The 22,618-nt window shown below is 33.1% G+C and overlaps 1 protein-coding gene across 2 annotated transcripts in view; it reads left to right on the forward strand.

The window, feature by feature from the left end:
- Positions 1–22,618, forward strand: part of LRBA (LPS responsive beige-like anchor protein) — a 561,748-nt gene that overhangs the window by 195,882 nt on the left and 343,248 nt on the right. For both annotated transcript variants that reach the window (XM_019722880.3, XM_019722903.3), the window contains exon 36: positions 5,169–5,277. In XM_019722880.3, the coding sequence (XP_019578439.3) occupies positions 5,169–5,277 (109 nt within the window). The remainder of the gene's footprint in view (positions 1–5,168; positions 5,278–22,618) is intronic.

Here is a 22,618-nt window from a genome sequence, read left to right on the forward strand (position 1 = left end):
TTTGTTTTTCAGCAGTAGCCACCCTAATGGGTATGTGGTATAGCTCCCTGTTTTGATTTGCATTTCGTTAATGATTAGTGATTTTGAGCGCCTTTTTTTGTGTGCTTATTAGCCATTTCTATATCTTCTTTGGAGACATATCAGTACTTTGCTCAGTTTTGAATCAGGTTCTAAGAGTTTTATAATTATAGGTATTACATTTAGATCTTTAATCCATTTGAGTTCATTTTGTACATGGTGTAAGTTAACTTCATTCATTCTTTTGCATGTGGATATCCACCATGACTTATGTTTTTTAGAAGAATGAATTGTGGTAGGGTCATTGTATGTTGCAGATAAATCAGTGAAGATACTACTGAAATATTCAGGCAAGAGATGAACATGGCTTAGGCTGATGTGACAGCTGTGGTGATGGAGACATACAGACAGATATGTGATATATTAAGAGCTAAAGCAGTAGAACTTGTTTTCATGAATTGCATTTGGAGGTGAAGGAAAAATAAGTCAAGGCTTAATCATAGGGTTAATTTAAGTAGATTTAATTGCTATTTATAGACATGGGGAAAAATGAGGTGGGGTGGGGAAGAGGTTTTATTGGGAGTGGATAGGTGGAATCGAGTTCTGTTGGGAAATGTTAAATTTGAAATGCCCATTGGGTATCCAAGTGAAAATTTTAGTTGGACAGTTGGCTTTGTAAATTGAAAATACAGCAAACCAAGAGTATGATTAGAGATAAAGGAATCAGCAGTAACAGGTGAGAATTAAAGGTCATGGGATGGATTATGTAATTTAAATAGAGGCAAGAGCACAGAGCTTAGTTCTGGGATGGCTCAATGTTTAGAACTAATGCAGAAAAGGAGGCAGTAGGAAAGGAGACAGTGAAACAGCAGCTACTGAGTAGGAGGAAAACCACGGAAGTGCTATTTCATGTTGAAGGTAAGAGAAGAAAAGGAAATGTTTTAAGAACTATAAGGTATTTATCACCATTACCCTAATATTTGCATATAGTCCTAGTTTCTTATATTTGATTATAATGGATAGTTTTATGCATCTTTGTATTCTTCACATATAGCAGTCTAAAATGCTTGGCATAAGCGAGCATTATGAGTTTATTTTCCTAAAAAGCACTGCTGGGCCCCCAGCAATGATCAGGCAGTGTTCTGTGGTCTGTGGATACAAGGATACATGATATATGGTTGGTACAATTGGAATGGAAGACAAGATATGGAAATACATAATTGAGATTGTGTCATACAGAACGATCCAATGCAATAAGTACCACACAAAAGGCACATGCGCCTTTGTGTAGGGGATTCGTTCTTTGGAGGAAAACAGATGAAGGATCAGAAAAGGTTTTATTTAGTTGACTTTTGAAATGTGCTTTGAAAGATAGGCAGGATGGGATTAGAGGCGAGGTCATTCCTGGCTGAGACACTAGTAGGAACAGATGCAAAGTGGTGCGAAAGTGCAGCAGTCGTTCGAGTACAAAGGGGTAACAAACATGAGACTGGTTTCTAAGCCATGTGAAGTTGTTAATGCTCTTTTGTAGACCGTGGCAAGGCAGTTAAATTTTTTAAAAGTGTACAGTAAGATTTTCGTTGTAGAAAAATGGCCCCGTGAAGCATTGGCTAGAATAATAAGACTAAGAGAAAGAAGTTTGGGTGGAGGCTATTGTAGGAATTGAAGCCCTGATGTTGAGTGCCTGAGGAGTATTTGAGGATATTATAGAGACAAACAGCTTTTAGAGTTATTGCAGAGGTAGAACGGACCGTACTTAGTTATTGATTGTCAAAGCAGGAAGAGTCAAGTGTAACTAATATTTCTAGCCTCAGTAACTGGATAAATAGCAGTGATGTTAGTGGTCAGGGTAGAGGAGAAAAGGGTGAATGACCTCTGACTAGGGAAAAGTTTGCTAAATTATGGTGCATGCCATCCACAGAAATCCTCTGATGATAATGGGGCACCATTAAGTAAAATAAACAGATTTATATAGTGTGACTCCTTTAGCATTAAAAAAATATTTTACATAAAAGCACATACATATGTATACACACATATAAATAATTACTATGTGTATATGTATATGTACAAGATACCACATACACGTTTTTATAAGTTTAGAAAATTGTAAGGATGGGAACATAAACTATTATTGGTGGTGGCTTATTCTGAGAAATGGAGGGGGTTGGGAGCTTTCAATTTTTGCTTCATTGTTCAAGTGTTTCATGATTTTTTAATTTTTATTTTTTTACAAAATATATTAGTTTTATACTCAAGCACCAAAAAAAAAAAAAAAAGAGAGAGAGAGAGAGAATAAAACATCAAGACAGAATAGTATCTGTCTGTGTATTGATCCATCGGTCTATCTATGTAGTAAATGTCAATCTTGAAAAGTAAATGGCAGGAAGGGATGTTTTAATCCTCTTCAAAATGTAACACACTTTTTTCCCCTCTTCATAACTTTTTTCATAGTGTTTGCAGTGACCTTTCCTCTCCTTGTTGCTTTTGCCCTCTGTTCAAGCCTCATCTTTATGCTCTCTCTATTGGTGCTTTTTTCATCTTGAGAACTCACAGTGATCTTTGCCTGTGATGAACTGATAGCACATGTATTCTTACCTTGTAGTAGTACTTGTGCTTTATCTAGTGCTGCATAATAAATTGCCACAAATGTTACAGCTGAAAACAACATTCACTTACTGTCTTAAAATTTCTGTGTCAGGTGTCTGGGCACAGCTCAGCTGGATCCTCTTCTTAGAGATTTCACAAGTGTGCAGTAAGTCGTTGGCCGAGCTCTGCTCCTCTCTGGAGCGTGGAGTCCTCTTGTAATCTCCTGTGGTTGTGGGCAGAATTCAGTCCTTTCTTTCACTCGTAGGACTGAGGTCCTCATTCTCTTGCTGACTTTCCCTAGGGTTTGATCTCAGCTCCTAGAGGCTGCCCCTTGTCACAAGGCTCAGCTTGCTTTTTCAAAGCTGGCAGAAGAATCTCTCCAGTCTGCTAAGGCAGAACCTTACACATGTAACATCACAGGAGTGAGTATCCCATCACCTTTGCTGTGTAAAGTCACCTAATTAAGGAATGACTGTCCTGTTGTCTTTTCTATATTCGATGTCCTAGCTGCAAGCCCCAGATTCTGGCCAGGTTAAACTCAATGGGATGGGCTCAGACAAGACCTTTACTTAGTGGAGGTCATTAGAGTCCTCCACAGCATTTATATTACAGAGTTTAAAGCTGGAAAGGACCTTCTAGTATTTTTTTTCTCCTCAACTAAAATGTAAGGAAAGCTCATTTCTAGTGCTTAGTCTCTTCTTTTTAAAAATAGTAGCTGTTGAATAGGTAGTCAGAAGGCAGAGGGAATTGTGGAGGAAAATGTTAAAAAGTCAGAGTAAGTACTCAGAAGAGTTATTCAGTTATAATGTGGATGAAATGATTAAGGTTTGAGTTTTGGGACATTGACTGTGAAATGGAGAGCATAAATTAAATCTGGAAATATTACAGAGGAAATACTGACAGTATTTGCTGATTGATTAGGAGCCTGGAGGAAGGTGGTAGAGAAGAGGGAGGAGACTAGAATAACTTTGAGGTTGCTTGTTTGGGGACTGGGAAAATGTTGTGCCATTGACTAATCAATTCAATTAATGTCTGAGTGCTGTAAGGCAATATATTGATGTTAAATTCACGATGTGGTTTTTAGTCTCTAGAGATAAACTAAGAAGCACAAACCAGTATTTCACATCTGCACTCATGAAAGCCCTTGCCTTCTCTAGCTGTGGAATCATAGGAAGTTATTCATTAGCAGTTTTAAAATTGCACTAGGGATTGTTTTGATCTGTATGTGCCTGAATGTGTACTATGTAATAGCATTTGAAAAAATACCCTAATAATGTTGTCCAAAAATCATTGGTAAGACATTGCACTAACTTCTAAAGTGGCTAGGAGACAGTTAGGAAAGTTGGGGGCCATCTGAGAATCTCTTTGCACAGTGTTCGGTTTTGTTATTTTTTTTCTGGTTTAGTTCTGTGTCAGAGAACATATTCAGTATGATTTCCTTTGAAATCTATTACAAAAATTTTTCCTACCCCACATTTTACCCATTTGTTCCATGTTTACTTGATAAGACTGTTTATTTTTCACTTAGTGGAAGTAGTGTTTTATATATATATGTCAATTAGATCAAGTTTGTAATCATATTGTTAAAAAATATTCTACAGCATTATATCTTCTACCTCTAGTTATAAGCCATATTCTTGTACATGCAAATATAGGATCTCAAAATTCTTAATATCTTTGTTCCATTTATCTAATCATTTGAAGTCCTTAAATCTTTAGCTCTAATTGTGCTTCTTAAAGCCATTTTTTTCTTATAATGTACAGGTACAGTCGTCCTCCTTTATCCATAGTTGCACTTTCCATGGTTTCAGTCACCTAGGGCCAACCGTGGTCTGAAAATAATAAAAGAAAAATTCCAGAAATAAACAATTTATAAGTTTTAAATTGGTTTCTTTCTGAGTAGTGTCATGAAATCTAGCACTGTCCTGCTTTATCCTGCCCTTCATGAATGCTCCCTTTGTCCAATGTAATGTAAACCAAAGCTTGTCACCAGTTCAGTGCCAACAGGAGTCCTTCTGTAAGTCTGGATAATAATCTAGGACCCCATCCACCTTGACAGGTTATAAAATTCGATATTTGTGTCCCTAGCTCTGTAAAACTGATCACAACTCTGTTCAGCTTCTATGTTCCTACCTGTATAATACAAATATATAAATATTTGTATAGCAAATATTTCAATGGGAAAAGTCATCCCGAATGCCTTCCATTGGACTTTCTTCTCTGGAATCTTGGCTCCTTATAGCTCAGCTGCCTTGGGAACTCTGCAATATCTTCAAAAAGATTACAACATAAAGTTAACCAAGCGTTTTCAGTTCCTTTTTTTGGGGGGGTAGCTAGTTTGATCAAAGGTAATATGCTGTTGCCAGAAGGAAAGCTTTTCACTGTTTTATTCTTCAGTTATTTAGTATGAACTAATGGTACTTCATTGGGTATGATGTCAGAAGAGGAGTCAACATTCTCTCCTGATCAAACGACAAAATATACCACCTTTGCACAGTAAATACTATATAATGTTGTGTGTGCATACATAAATTTATTTGACAGTATTCATCTTTTTATAGGTTGCTTAGCCAAACAATGAAGGATCATCTAGTAAGAGTAGCAAATGAAGCTGAATTTATCCTGAGCAGGCAGCGAGCAGAAGATATTCACAGACATGCGGAATTTGAGGTAGGTTAAACTTATGCTTGGAGTGGGGAAATTACAACTTTTGATGGGAATCATTGGAAACTGCTTATATAAAATGGAAGTATGATATGTATCATAAAAAAATTAAAACTTAATTTATGAGAGAATCACTGGGGATTCTGGGAAGATACTGGAAGTCCCTGTAGCCCTGTGTTCTCAGCTCCATTTCATCTATCAGTTATTCGCATCAGCTTCAGTGTTTGGCTGACCTGATCTTAACCATGTAAGCTGGGTCTTGGCTCTGATAGTTTTCCAATAAAATAAATTAGTGAAGGACTTTTGCCCTCTCTGGGCAAGACAAAGCTAGTTAACCAAAGATGAAAACCCGTATGGTACAGATTAGATATTCTAGGTTTCTAGAGTGAAGCTGAATACAGAGGCATGAAGTTTCTTTACCTTTGTGGTTTGAGAACATGCTAATCTTTCTAGGCGAGGAAATGAGTGAGCATTTAGCTTTCTCCTTGAATCCTCAACGGGGACCAAGTGACAGACCCATCCTGGGACCACTGATTATTTCAGCAGTTGCACCTGAACATGTGTAACAAACGTAAATTCATAGAGAAAACTAATGGTATTTTTAGCTATCTATATCAGTTAGAAAAGTTCACACCTAAGATGAATTAGAAAGTTTGACGAGAACACTTGCTAAGAATTGGAAAAAAGTAAACACCATCTGAATTCTTTCTGTCATGGTAAGAGCAGATAATTCAAATGTTGCTGATATTTTTCTGGTACATTTAAAAAAAGATGAAAACCATTCCAGGGTATTTTATACAACCATCGTAACATAAAAGAGGTACTGGAAAAATACAATACTAAAGGACCAATTTAATTTAAGACTGTGGGTATGAAATTCAAACTAAAACTTTAACCAATATACTCCCAACAATATAATGAATTATATACCATGACCACTTAGAAGTTATTCATGGAATTCAAAGATGGTTTAAGATTAAGATATCTACCTCCTAAGTAAATTATGTCAACAAATCAAAATGGAAAAATGTGAAGATATCAATAAATGGTAGAAAAAAAGCATGTGATACATTTTAGCAGCCAGTTTATTTTCTCAAACTTTTAGAAAAAAATGTATATAGGAAAAGAGTCTGAATATGATAGACAGTTTACTAAACAGCATTTTAAATGACTCAAGCAATTTCTCTTAAAAGCTGGAAAAAAGTAATGTCTACAGTCACCATTATTTAACTATTTCTTATATCCTTGTAACTTCAAGATGCAGTTAATACAAACGCTAGAGAAGAAATAAAATTTTCAGATTTTATTTAATGCTGTGATTTAGGAAAATCTAAGAGATTCTTGAATATTTTCCTACCACAATTAATAGGGACTTTGGTAAGAGTCTAGGATACAAGATAATATAAAAAAATTAATAGCTTTTCTTTTCACTAGCAAGCAGTAGCCAGCTAAGAATATTAATTAGAAATATAGCCTGTTTATAGTTAAGGCAAGATTAATGTTTGGGATCAAATTCTATAAGAAATGCACTATTTGGAACAAAACTATAAAATCTCATTAATACAAAACAAAATATAAGCTACTGGAAAGTCATTCCATGCAGAGAGAGAGAGAGAGAATATGAATGAATCAGTCTTTCCTTTTGAAATAATTAGATACATATAGGAAATTTGTAAGTGTAATACAAGAACTCCTGTTCACCATTTACTAGATTCTGTGATTGTTTTACATTTACCTCTATCCTTTATTTATTCGTTTTTCTGACTGTGAAAATAAGTTGAAGTCATAACATGCTTTTATCTGTAATTACTTCAGTGAGACTTTTCTGTTGATTCTCTGTTTTAATCTTAACACGGTTATCAAATCAGAAATTAAAATTGGTACAATGCTGTTATTTAGTCTACAGACCTCATTCGTATTTTCACATCTGTCTCCATACCATCCTTTGTTGTCAAAAAGAGAACATTTTTATGTGGCAGAAATGTCAGTTTTTCTCAAAGTAATATGTAAATTCAGTACAGTACAGTAGCATACCATTCCATTAGAATAACAGTGGAGTAAACTGGAATTTAAATGTAACCTTTAAAAATACCCAAATATTAAAAACTTTCAAGTAGTATAGTTGGATATGCAAACAGCCAGTTAATATGGGAAAATAAATGCTTTAATATAGCCCTAAGATTTATGAAAAAAGAATGTTGAAGATGTAGTACTTGCCTTTCCAGATAAACAATACTAAATAAAACAATACTATAAAGACGGCATATACAAAATATCTCCCACATGGGGTAAGAATTCAGGGATATGAATAGGAATTTCACATAACAATGTAAGCAACCTGTAACATAAAATGATAGTCAAGTATACAAATATTCAAAGAAATGTAAGTTAGAGAAATCATGATTTTTCACTTCTCTATTCCTAGATTGAGAGAAATTAAAAAGAATGGTAACCAGTACTGCTGAAGAAGAGAGGGGAGTTGAGATGGGCAATGTTATTCTTTCACAATTTTTAGTGGACATAATAATACACTTTTAGCATTAAAGGAAGGCAATATGGTCATAATGTATTTTAATAATAATTGTACTGACACACAAATACCCATTTACTCAATAATCCTATTCTGTAAATTAATCTCTTAGAAATAAAACTAAGTGTATCAGAGTAGATATACAAATCCATTTATTATATCATTGTATGTCAATTTAACAAAATAAAAACCAAGGAAAAACAGGAATAAATGTATTTTAACAAAAGAACCAATATTTTCTCAAAGAACATGATATTAGTAAATGATGAAAATAATAAGAGGTTGATGGCTCATTTTTAAAACAAGAGCTTTATTCACATCTTTGTGTTTTTAATTGCACATTCCAATTTACAACTGGATATGAAAGCTGAGGACATTATTAGTCCTTTCATACTTGCTCTTCATGTTTTTCCCGTCACTTCCCAATTTTTGAAGTTATATTTTAATTTTCATATTCACCAAATATATGACATTCGTGTTTCGTAATCACAATTCTGATAGTACTTGAGTCCTTGTAAAATATTTAAGTGAATTCAAAACCCCAACCTCTTTTATTAGTCACAGTTTCTTAATTTCCAGGTTCCTTCTTTTGACTCCATTCTTAATTTAGGTTTCATCTTCTTTTTTTCTTTTTAACTACAAGGGGCTCCTGTGACGGAAACTTAAAATTATTTTATGTTTGAGTGTTTGCCTATTGTCTTTATATGTGAATAACAACTGATGGGTTTTGTATTCTTGGCTAACACTTGGATTCCTTTAGAAGGTTATACTTATTGCTTTGTTGTCTTCTGGCTTTGACTATTGCTTTCAGAGAAGTTTGAGGCCAGTCTCAAATCTTCCCTCAGTTGATGATTTGCTTGTTTTCTGCTTGAGATTTCTTTATTTGTCCATGAAATTCAGTTTCTTAACAGCAGTATTAAACATTATTCATCAGATTTTTCTGGAACATAGTCTTTTGTTATAATCTGCAAATTCAGATTTTTTTCCTTCAATTCTTGGAAATTTCTTTAAATTTTGAAATTTTATTTTCCTTTACTTAATGACTCATTAATCTATTTTAGATATAGTAGCTGTTTTTTATACCTATTAGTTATTTCTTAGTTGCTTTATTTTCTTTGATCTCTAGCCATTGGTAATTAAATTTTCAGTGTTTTATTTTGTCCCTGATGTTTGTAATATGTTTGTCATTAATGACTATTTTTTTATTTGTTTATTTAGATCTGCAACCTCCCTCCTTACCTTAGTCATGTATTTTAGCTTTTATTGTTTGTTTTATGATTTATATTTTAGTAATGTTCGTCAGAAGAAAATAATCATGAAGAATTTCCTTTCATTTTTTTGTTACATATTCTCTTAAGATTCTTTGTTTTTTATATAGAATTTTCCAGTTTTATTTAAAATTTTTGTTAGCTTGTTTTTTATTTATTCATTGGTTGGTGATATATGTTTGCATAAGTCTGTGCTTTTACTCTGCTTCTTGTTTGTGCTTCGAATGTGCTTGCTGAGATGTTCCATTGGCTTATATAAACAGAATATTTTAGTGGCTTCTTTCCTTCTCCCCACTGTATGGAAAGCTAAGTTTTCCCTCTCTGAGTTGCAGTTTGAATTTTGCAATTTGATTTTTTGCCCAATATTGTATAGCTTATCATGAAGAGAGGGAGGGAGGAGACCTTTGAGATAGGTGAGGAGGCTTCCTTAGCACACCTAAGTTTTTCTTTCTTTTGTAAGATTTTGTTAAATATTTTCTACCAAGATCAGTTTATCTTTCCAGAAGCTGTGAATAATTCTCACCATGGTAAAAAATGTGCTTCGGCTTTTAATTGTTATCCATCATTTCAGAGATAAATCTGGAGTCTGCTTCTATCCTGGGAAGTCAGCCCTATTTTTCACTTCCTTGCTTTTACCAGTTTTTGCAATGTAGGTTTTTCCAGCATCTTCAATTAGAAGAAGCAAAGATAAAGATACCTCGTCAGTTTGTTTCTCTCTACATATGAAGGCAATAAGAAAAATTCTCAGAATTTTGTCAGCGTAACCAGTATTGTTTTGGGCGTATGGTCACATGGTTTTAAGAACTGAGCTTCACTGCACCCATAGTTCTAATTCCTGTATGTTTATTTTCCCCATGACAGCCAATTATTTAATGTTCAGTGCTTTATGTTGATGTTCCTTTTGTTGTCTGATTATTTTTGTTGTTGTTGTTCAAAGAGTGCTTTTTTTTGGCTAATTTTTTTATGAAGTGAAAGAAGGAAAAAAATGAATTGCTATTTCAGCCTACCAACCTAACTTGGAACCTATTTCTTAGTGTTCTTTCTATTTGTTTAGGGAGAAGTTATTTTGTAGCTCTGGGTTGAGATCGCAGTTCATTCTTTTTATTTGAATTTTTAGTGATCATGGTGGTAGTGGTATATGTGTTCTCGTGTATGAAGAAGACAGAATGAGGAAAGAGATCACATGTGGAATTGAAAGGAGGAAAAATACTTTTCAAACACTGTATTATGCTAGAAATTCAACTGATTTAAGCCAAACAGTATATATATTTGCAATTTACATGAGGTACGATGGTGACCACAGTAACTAATATTGTATGATTCCTTATATTGTGTCAGGAAACGTTATGGATGTTTTATACGTTTTAACTAATTTAATCCTTACAATAAACCTCTGGAGTAGTACGGTTATTATCTCTCATTTTATAAATGAGAAAACAGCATAAAGAGCAAATAACCCAGAGTTACAACTAGAATTCAGATCTAGGCAGTTTATCTCTTAATCTCTAATCTATGCCTTTAATTCACATTTATTAGATTTCTATAAAATGTGTGTATAGTATTTACTCCTGGCATATACATCAGCTTTATTTTGAGCTGTGTAATTTTATGCTTTATCTAGTACAGTTTTTCATTTTAATCTTTATTATCTTGCTTTAAGATTTGCAATATTCTATGGTAATATTATAAAGCATGATAATATTATAAAGCATGATAATAAAATACATAAATAAAAACAAATTTTTCCAAACAATTTTATTTTTACTTAAATTTTTAGTGGAGAAAATTGATTTGTTTAACTACTCCACATGAGAGTCACTTTAAAGAGAGCAAACATACATTTTTCAATATTTACTAGTTCTTTTATTTTCACAGAAGAATTCCCTTTGTTTATACCACAAAACCCCAATTGATGGAGGCATGTTCATGTTTAATATATTTCTAAGTATATTGCTCTTAAATCTTAAATAATACTCTGCAAGATGAAGCATATTTTTTCCTAGACAGCTTATATTCTAAAGGTTATCTATATTCAGCCTTGAATTCATGCTGTGCATTCTTTAATAATATATTTGAACTTTATCTATTGCTAGTTAACTTCCTCCTGCAAAACAGAGATGTTGTCATGTATTTAATATACCATTTGTGGTTGTAAAGTAGCTGACTTGTTTCATTTATTATCAAGGGATTGATGACAGTGTAGATCTGAAATGCACGTCTCTTCAGTTCATGGCATGATTATCATTGCAGTGGGACATCCTTGACATCTTCTGCGTTTGATTTATGTAGAGGTTCCTTGAATGTCATGACATCATTGATTAGGTGTACATCTTAACTTTAGTTTTTAATCTCATAGCTGTAAACAGAATATTTATTTAAAAATTATGTTGTGTAAAACACTGGACCCTGTCTTGTAAATATGGTGTATGTATAGGTGTACACAATTTATGACAATCTTTTTGTTAACAAAATTTGTCTATCAAAGTTTAGTTTATTTAAACTAATGTGATTTTTCTGTAAAATGTGATCAATGTTATCACGCAATAATTTAATATTTAGGAATCTATGTAAGTTAAAATCCACTTCAGTAAGAATTTCTTACTGTCTTTCTGGCTGATGTTGCTTTCAATTTCATCTATACATGAGAACTCACTTCTTATTAGCTTCAATGGAACTGCAAGCCAGGTGGCCAGTGAGCTTATTTGAAGCAATAAAGTCTTTTTATGAAATAAAGATCATGAAAGCAAATGATTAAGTCTTAATATAGCAATGTATATATATTTTTAGATGGATTGAAATATTTTTTCACATTAGCAAATAAAACATTTTTAGATAGTGAACTTTTTTTGCCAGTTAAGTATTTTTAAATTAAAAAATTTAATAACATTTCTATAGCACCACTTATTTATCTAAGCTCTTAGAAGTATAAAATAAATCTTTGTAACAATCCTTTGAGGTAAATATTTTTATGATTCATCATCCCAGTTTGAAAGAGATGGAAACTTGAAACACAGAGGGGTTAAGTGAGGTCATACAGCTTCACGTGATGAAGCTAGGATTCGAATTTAAGTTGTCTGATAAAACGATATGTCCACTTTGCCATGTGACCTCTCTAACATCATCCACTTAACGGTTTAATACACATTTTTTCGTTTCAACACAACAAATCTGTGAAGTATGCAGGATAGATTGAGAGAAAGTGATTTGGCCTTGGTCACGTAGCTAGTAAGTTGATGATTTTGAACCAGAACCCAGGACGCAGAAAAATAATCCAATATAGTCTCTGTCCCCATATCTGTAGACCTCATGGTATCGTGAAGTGTTTTGCTGTTGAAACAGTACATTATTCAATATGTACTTGACCATTCTGAAGGAATGTGCATCATATTGACTGTTATAACTAATATAATGGTAGCGACCTAAACTACCAATTTTAGAGTGAATTATGATCAATTGGCTAATTTAGCTCTTCAATATTTTCATTTTCCCCCTGATTGATGGTTATTTGTTTTTCTTCATTTAAAATAAATACATATTTTCCTAATTATAGAAGTGATACATATTTATTATAGAAAGCTTATAAAGTAATGAAAAATATAAAGAATAAAACTCACGCATTGTCTAGCTTTAACAACTGTATATTTCCATTGTTTTTCTTTTAACTTTAAAATAATCACGTAGACTTATAATAAGTTGAAAAAGTAGTACAAAGATCCTATATAACATACTGGTTTTTTGAAATACACATACACTCATTTACTCATTCACTGATAGTACCCATTCACCAAATTAGAATTATAAGGATGCTTTAAGAATATCTGTTATTAAAGTAATTGATTCTTAGCAATCTGCCATCCATGAAAGTTTTTGAAAACATGATTTGTAATAGCTATGTGATTATTTCCTACTATAAACATGTAACAATTTTACCATTTTTTATTCTTCGGTAACTTAAATTCTGTATAATATACTCTTAAAAATAAACCTTTGAAGAATATCTGTTCATAAAATTTCATTTTAATTTCTGACTTTTTAGATGGCTAAATTCATTTAAGTGAAAATCTGGGATCAGAGTATGAATTCTTTTTAGTTTCTTAATACATATTGACAAATTTAATTTTAATTTTTAAAACATGAGACATTTTTCTTTTTATTGTATGAGATGAGACTCTAATTTTCTCCTAATGTGTTAACCATTTCTCCAAAATCCTCTCTTTGGTTTACAAAGCTTTCTTTATCATATATTATAATCTCGTTTGTTACAGCTTATTTCAAATGATTCTCTTGTGGTTCATTGATTTTTTTTTTTTTTCTATTGCTCATCACAATCATTAAGCTAATGCAACTTTTTTGGGGAGTTTGGTGTATTGTTTTATATGTTTTATTATGGAAGATTAAATAAATATATAAAGGTAGAAGAGATAGTATAATGAATAGTTATCATTTACATAAAACTGTAACATTTTGCCACATATGCTTGATTTTTTTTTTGCTAAAGTGTTTTAAAATTAATTATAGACTTCCTAAACTTAATACTTTAGCATGAATCTTTAAAACATGACAATATTTTCCTATATAATTACATCATTACCGTTTGTAAAAAAATGTTAACAATAATTCACTAATGTGTTTTAATACCTAGTCTATATTATGATTTCCCTTATTATAGTTAAAAAAATATCATTTTCAGCTAGTTCTGAAAAGGATCCGTTCGAGGACTACACATTCAATTAGTTATTGAGTCTCTTCAGGTTTTTCTTTTTAATTTTGGATTAACCAAAGCTTACAGAAAATTTAGAAGTATAGTATAACAAACTTAAAAACACAAATTTAATGAAATAATTTATACAACATACAGTTCACTCATTTCAATGTATAATTTAATTGCTTTTAGATATATTCAGTGCTGTGTCTCTCCATCACCACAGTTTTAGAATATTTTCATCACCTTCAAAAGAAATTCTCTACCTATTACTAGTCATTCTCCATTTTCCCCAGCCATAGACAATCATTAATCTGCTTTCTGTCTCTATAGATTTGGCCATTCTGTTCATTTTATATAATTGCAATCATGGTATCATAATATGTAGTGTTTTGTGATTGACTTTGTTGACTTAGCATAATGTTTTCAAGGTTCATCCAAGTTGTAGTTCTTCTGAGGCTGTAAACAGCTGGGGTCTGTTCTTTTCTGTGAAGGGATAGTTGCTTTCTGGAATACTTTGCATTCTGTCATTTTTAGCATTGGAACAATAGTTTCTTGCAACTTTTGTGCATTCTGTTACGGAACCAACATTCCTCTGAGTTTATTTTTTTAATTTGTAATATATTAATATTTTTAACAATACAAAGTGCTTATGGGAAAATCTCTCCTTTGTAACCTTGTTCCAGGGGAACCAGCATTATCAGATTTTGCTCTGTTTTGTTCTTTGTTTTCTTTTCCCCAAGGATACACTATACAGGGAATACAAATTTGTCATGTGTGATTTTATACAGATGGATGCATATAGTGCACACACCTTGCTTTTTTTTTTTTAAACTTAAAACTGTCTCTTTAGCACTGTCAATATATACTGAGCTTCTTCATGTTTTTGTTTTTTTTTTTTTGTTTTTACTGCTTTACATAGTAAACTATTGTATTTTTGTATAATATATCTATATATTATGTTAGGGTTTCATTATAAGACATTTTTTGTTGTTCTCATGGTATGAAAAGTGTTGCAGTTTATAATTCTGTACTCTATTTTGTTGGTATGTATTTCTGCAGGTTGCTGCTGAATTTTCTGTTTTACTGTTTCATCATCTGTTAGTGTTACATATTTTTCATTGTGGAATCTACAGAACTGTTGTATGTTAATAGTTTTTTTAATATTCTGATATATGGATAAACCCTACCAGGTTGAGGATTTATTTCTTTATTTAAAATTTTATTGGGGAATATTGGGGAAATGTGTGTTTCTCCAGGGCCCATCAGCTCCAAGTCGTTGTCCTTCAATCTAGTTGTGGAGGGCGCAGTTCAGCTCCAAGTCCAGTTGCTGTTTTCAATCTTTAGTTTCGGGGGCACAGCCCACCAGCCCATGCAGGAATCGAACCAGCAACCTTGTTGTTGAGAGCGCGCGCTCTAACCAACTGAGCCATCCGGCCGCCCCGAGTATTTATTTTTAATATAACAAATTCTAGTTGTTGGAAGGGTTTTTGTAATTGTTTATAAGTGATGTTGATTTTCTTTTTGTTGTTAAACACTATATTAATTAAATAGATTAGCTTTTCTTTCTTTTTCAACAAGCCAAATCTTTGGCTTATTTATTGATTGCTTTAGTTAATTGTATTCTAATGAATTTACATCTTTTGTTTACTATATATTTTTCTCTCCCCTTGCATAGATTTTGCTATTTTCCCCCTTTTTTTCTTGTTTATTTGCATGGTTAGTTTCAGTCCTTTGTAGGTAATGGAAACAAGTCAGGACATGAATATTATTCTGAGGACAGCAGTGGTCTCATCCTATTTTTATTTTTTTTTTTTACATGATACTCTCATTTAGGAGCTTGTCCTTCATTTGTTTCAGTTTTGCTATCTGTTTTTTATTGCACAATGAGCAGATAATTTGCTACGTAGCATTTCTAACTTTAAAATTTATTGAGGGTTTATTCTAATTGTTCTAATTGATATAAAGATTATATTTACAGGTTTTTTCTGTATGTTAAAAAAATGAAACAAAACCCCCATAACATTCTGATCAATAACGATAGTAAAATTCCCAGTGGGAATTTTTTAAGGACTCAGAAAAATCATTATCAGTCTCATTTGAAATGATAAATGTACTAGGCTGGTCTGCAAGATGTTCAGCAAGGTATGATTAGCTCTATGAAAATTAAATGTGGAAATTATATTAGGAATTAGGTAATAGGACACACATAACAGATTTTTTTAGATTTCTGAAGAGGGTAATTTTCTGGAGTTTCAAAATACCAGACAATCACAAAGGAATAGATTTTATAAATACTTCATTGTAGACATTTATATGACCAAAATCACAAACATTAATAGTGAAAATAAAATTGCAAAAAATTTTGGATGAAATGTGAGGTATTATTATTTAAATATGTATAAATATAAATTTTGAGAATATCAAAATTTTAATAGATAAGTGGGGTGGGGGAGGAGCGATGGAGCCTAAAAAGAGTACCACTTGTCAGCAATGAAATAGTACAAATTAAAATGGCAAAACTATAGATTGTTTTTATACTTGGTTTGTCAGTAAGGTAGTAGGAAAAATGAATGGTTATGTTTCTTGTAACATAATAGTTTGAACAAGATTCTTTTGGAAAGCTCTTTGAAATGAGTCCAATATTTAAGTTAGTTTTTATTTACAATTTTTAATGTAAATAATTTAGAAGAAAAAAACAATTATGTCTTTGAAATTCTCAGTTACTATGGTAATTATAACAAAAATATTGAAAAATGTCTCAATGTCTAACAATTAATGAATAAGTAAATAGGCACTTTATGGATCCTTGAGATTCATTGTAATAACTATTAGTTCAATTTTAAAAATATAGAATTTAAACTTATGCCTTGTGATTATAACTAATGCATAAGTATTGTCAAAAGTTTATAATGTAGCTGTAGAAGTCAAACAGTTCTTTCAGTATTTTTTTCTTTTACTAATGCCTTTTTTAAAAAAAATGAAAATGTGGATTTTTAAAGAAATGATAACTAAAATTTAGAGAGAAAATGAGAGATTGTATACTACAGTTCATTCAGAAAGATATAAAACAAAATATTTTGGATGTTCGAAACCTTAATTACTACCTGCCTATGCTCAGCTTCGTATTAGTCATAGAAATAGTCATTCTTCCAGCCTTCCGGACTTTAAAACTGATAGTCACAACCAAAGACAAACTAGATAAATTGTATTTGTCAAAATTAACAGTGTTTGGGATTCAAAAGGCATTATGAAGAAAGAGAAAAGAAAATCCACAGAATGGAAGAGGATAATTGCAATCTTACATCTGATACGGGCCTAGTATCTAGAATATATAAGAACTTTTACAACTCAACAGTAAAGAGTTGTAAATGACTATCTGTCCTCTTCTGGCCTCAGGCGACCCAGAAGTTGTACTTGCCATGCTGCGTTCCTTTTCCCAGGATGCATCATACTCTTCCTTTCCATCCTGGACCTAGTAGAAGACTCCCATAAAGAATGGTTTCGAGAAGAAGGGCTGTTCTGCCATTAATGAGGGAGTGACCAGAGAAGACAATGTCAGCATTCACAAGCACATTCATAGAGTGGACTTAAGGAAGCGTGGCCCTCAGAGATCCATGAAATTGCCATGAAGGAGACAGGAGTTCCTAGTGTGTACATTGACACCAGGCTTAACAAAGCAGTCTGGGCCAGTGGACTAAGGAATGTCCCAGAGCATATCAGTGTCCGGAAGATGTAAAAGGATGAAAAACCACCGAAGTAGGCCTATACATTGGTCACCTACGTATCTGTCATCACTTTCAGAAATATACAGGCAGTGTGGCTGAGAACTGACTGCTGATGTCAAATAGTTATAAAACTGCAAAAAAAGAAAGAGATATAACACAATTTAAAAATAGGCAGAGGATTTGAATAGATATTTTTCTTAGGCCTATATACATATACCCAAGAAATACTTGAAAAGATGCTCAACATCATTATTCATTAAGGAAATTCCAATCAAATGCACAATGAGATACCACTTCACACTCACTAGAAGGATTAAAATAAAAAAGCAAGCTAAAAAACGAGTTGGTGGGGATGTAATGAAATTAGTACCCTCATATGCTAATGGTAGGAATGTAAAGTGGTGCAGCCACTTTGGAAAATAGTTTGGCAGTTCCTCAAATGGTTAAATGGATTTATCAGGTGACCCTATAATTCTACTCTTAGGTTTATACCCAAGAGAATTGAAACCATATGTCCACACAAAACCTTGTACATGAATGTTTATAGCAGCATTATTCATAGTATTCAGCTGATGAGTGGATAAACAAAATGTGGGGTTATCCATACAATGCAATATTATTCATCCACATGTGTATATATACAGGTATAATATATGTATTTATGTTTACATATATTACATATGTGTATATTTAAATTCTAAGAGTTGAAATCAAAAGTTGTAGGGTAAATAAAATACTTGTGTCCGAGATCTATAATGCAGACACAAAACTTCCTGTACTCAAACTTCCCGATATCAAAATTACTACAGAAGTATAAGAATCATGCTACTGGCACAGTTAAAGACATATACCAAAGAAATTGAATTGAGAGTCCAGAAATAAATCTATATATCTGAGGCCAACTGATTTTTGACAGCAGTGACAAGACATTTCAATAGGGAAAGAACAGTCTCTTCAACAAATAGTGCTGGGACAACTGGATACCCATGTGCAAAAGAGTAAAGTTGACCCCTACCTCATACTATACAAATATTAGCTTGAAATGGGTCAAATGGACCTAATATAAGAGCTTAACCATAAACTCTCAGAAGAAAATATAGTGGTAAATCTTCATGATCTCAAATGTGGAAATGGATTCCTGGATATGACACCAAAAGCACAAGCAACAAAAGAAAACTAGATAACTGGATGTCATCAAAATTAAAAACTGCATTCTCAGACATTATCAAGAAAGTAAAAAAATAACCTACAGAATGGGAGAAACTGTTCGCAAACTTTGTTTCATAAGGGTCCATTCATATCCAGAATATGTTAAAAATTATTTTAACTCAACAACAAAAAACAACCCAAATGAAAAAAACGAGCAAAGAACTGAAGTAGACTTTTCTCCAAAGAAAATGTGCAAATGGCCAACATACACATGCAAATATGCCCAGCAGCTTTAGTCCTTAGGGAAACGCAAATGAAAACCACAGTGTGATACCCCTCCACCTGCACTTGGATGGCTAAAATAAAAATGATAGGTAGTAACAAAGTTGGTGGGGATATAGAGATGTTGGAAACCTCTGTTAGTGGAATGTAAAATGATATGGCTTCTTTGGAAACAGCTGAGGAGTTCCTGAAAAATGGGAAAGAATTACTATATGACCTAGCGGTTCACCCCTTGTTGCATACCCAAAGGAATTGAAAATAGTTACGTGAAACAAGCACACCTGCATGCACGTGTGGTTTATTTTAACTTGTCAGGGTGAAGGGATGCCTAGATAGCTGGTAAAATGTTATTTCAGGATGTGTCTATGAGTGGGTCTCCAGAAGAGATTGACATTTGAATAGGCAGACTGAGTAAAGAAGATCCACCCTCATCAGTGAAAGTGGGCATCATGCAATTTAATTCATGAGGGCCTGAGCTAACACAGAAAGGTGGATGAAGGGCGAATTCACTCTCTCTGCTTGAGCTGACGCATCCATCCTTTCCTGCTCTTGGACGTTGGTGCTCCTGGTTCTCAGGTTTTTGGAATCACACCTGGGCTTACATCATAGGACTCCCAATTCTAGGACTGAATTACACCACTGGCTGTCCTCGTTCTCCAGCTTTCAGATTGAGGGCACAGCAGATTGAGGGTCAAGAAGTCCCACATTACACTGTGAATCCATCTCTTTAATAAATCGATATATCTTACCGTTTCTGTTCCTCTGGATAATCCTGACTAACACAGTGCATGTTTGCAGCAGACTATTTACAATAGCCAAAAAGTACAAACAGCCCAAATGTTCATCAGTGGATGAGTAGATAAAGTGGTATATGTACACAGTGGAATATTATGCAGCCATAAAAAGGAATAAAGTGCTGATACAGGGGCTACAATAGACAAATCTCAAGACTTTATGCAGCTGAAAGAAGTCAGACACAAAAAACATAAATCATTTATATAAATATCCAGAATAGATAAATCTACTGAGATAGACTGCAGGGTGGTGGTTGTCACTGGCTGGGGAACGGGGAATGCGGAGAAACTGCTTAATGGCTGAAGGATTGACTTTGGATTGACCGAAATGTTTTGGAACTAGGTAGATGTGGTGTTTGCATAACATCATTAATGTACTGAATGCCACTGAATTGTGCCCTTTAATATGGCTAAATTTATGTGAATTTCACCTTAAAAATTATTTTTAAAAAATCTTTGAGTGTGTGGAGGTTTTGAATAAATTGAGTATTGCAAAAGACTTAAAATAGTTTGTTTTAACTGAGCTGGTAGATATGAGTGTTGTAATCCTCTTGGATTAGGAAATTAGGAGAAGAGAAAATTGAGAATAGTTTGGAACATGTTGAGTTCTGGCTTTGTGGTACTTTAGATAGACATACCTGGTAGCAATTTGGAAATATAGATTTAGTGCCTAGGTTAGATACATCTTGATAATGAAAGTTGTATTTGGCTTTATTTTTAGCTGGTAGATAATAGTAGTTGAAATGTCACTCTGTTTGAGCCACAGGTAGAATACAGAGGTTAAGAAGAGTACCATGATGTGTTAACAATGGAGTGTTACGAATTCTTTGCCACGTACTCAAACTATTCCATTTACCATTCCATTTATGCTCTTAAACTTTATTAGCTGTTTAGTAACTCCTCGTCATCATACTAAGTTTCTGGAAAGCTTGAATTTCCATACCCCAGATAAATTATTTCATTCATACTCCCCTCTCCACCAAATTAAATCACCCCTTACCCATAATGTCAGCTGAAACCCTTAACTGATATTTATTGCAAAAGTAGATCTCATCAGAGTGGAATGAATGCTGAATTTGTCTATCACCAAACTAATCAATGTATATATTGGTCTGGTTTTTTTCCTCCCATTAGAGAGCCCCACCTCCTCAGTAGCCCATCTGATGGGCTGTGTTTTAGAGCCCTTCCCTACGCTCACTTCTGAAGACTTTGCTTTTTCACTTATGTCTTCTTTTTTGTGAATCAGTCTTCCATTTCTAGTGGGAAAGCACAGGGATGTGTTATACTATCTTTCTTCTTTGAGTGAACTGAAACTCAGGACTTTCTCTTCATTCCACTCTCCTGCCTCCTATTTTTCTGGCAGTCTAGTAATCAAGTTTTAAATTAGTTTTCAGCATTATCTTTCTTTCCTCTAAGCTTCCTCCTGGCATTTTGGCTTCATGGCAATCAGGCTTCTAACACCACTGCCACTTTCCCTTGAAACTTCCTGAGATTACCAGTTGCCTCATTGTAACCACAAGCAGTATTCACCTGTCTTTATTTTCATTTTAATAAAGATTACCCCCATATCTAATGCTATTGACTATTCTCTCCCACTTCTCAATTCCTTTTCTAGTGTCTACATCACATATCCATAGTGCCTGGCACCTTGCCTTACACATAGTAGGTGCTTAGTAAATAAATTGTTCAATTAATGAATGCTAATTACAGCCTACACATTTGTTTTTGTTGTTGTTGTTGTTCTGATTAAAAGTGGGAATGCCGGTTCTCTATGGAAATGTAAAGGATTAAATTAAGTGAGAAAGGCCAAGTCAGAATCTTCATTCCATAAATTTAAATTAAAGCTTTTCAGAGGAAAGATATTGTATTCATTAACATTTGAATTTGGATTAGTTTATCTTCTGAATAAACTTGATATTAAGAAACAGAGGATTTCTGATTGCCCTTTATTTTTAGTTAGGCTTTTCCCCCCTTCATTTCTGTAATAAATTAGTGGTTTAGCATGTAGATAGGAAATACATTTTCTTGTAAGAACTATTATTTAAATTATTTGTAGGTACTTTTTTTGAAAATAAATTTATAGTATTTTCTGAAATACATTTTACTAAGAATTGTTCAAGGTTGAAATAGTTGAAATAGAATTTGTGAGATCATAATAAGTAGCATCTAATTAATGTGTTTTTTTTTCCCTTCACCTCAAACTATTAGATACAACTATGTAAACAAATTGGTACTTCAGTTAATTTACCAATTTGCTGTACATCGATACTATTTTCTTTATGTTTCAAAATAATTAAGTGTTTTTATTTAAGTCATGGCAACCATTTCATCTGACTTTATAACGTAACTGCCGGTCATATATTTGTCTCATGATTTCTTCTATCAAAGCATGAAGAAGTGAATTATTGAAAAGATAAAAATAAATTTGTTTGCTTTCTGTCAGGGTTCATATCCACAGCCAACCTTGATAGAAGACCAGAATGATTTAGACAAGTTTGCTTTGGAGATTCATAACATATGCTTGCTGGACAGAATTGAGTTATCTCTGCTCTGGAGAGTAAGTTATTGTAGCAGGAGCTGACAGAGATGAAGATAACTGAGGGAAATTCAATTACCTTTTAGTGTTTTCTTTCTAATAGGATTCTTAATGTGAAAAAGATCCTGAGATGATGCGCCTCTGTTACTTGTGAGATCTGCCTTGATACCTGTTTCCATAATACCATGAACTTTGAGTTCCAGGCCTTCATTAAGTATGAAATAGACAGCTTACTGTTAAGAGTAGTTTTCATTGAAAGGTCTTATTTTTAATTGATGTCATTGGATATCTTTATAATCATTGACTACCCTCTATGTGGTTCTTTAACAGAGTATATATTATTTTGTATGAAGTTATT

The sequence above is a fragment of the Rhinolophus sinicus genome, chromosome 15, assembly GCF_057876585.1.
Source record: "Rhinolophus sinicus isolate RSI-liver-muscle chromosome 15, RSI-T2T, whole genome shotgun sequence".
Classification (NCBI taxonomy): domain Eukaryota; kingdom Metazoa; phylum Chordata; class Mammalia; order Chiroptera; family Rhinolophidae; genus Rhinolophus; species Rhinolophus sinicus.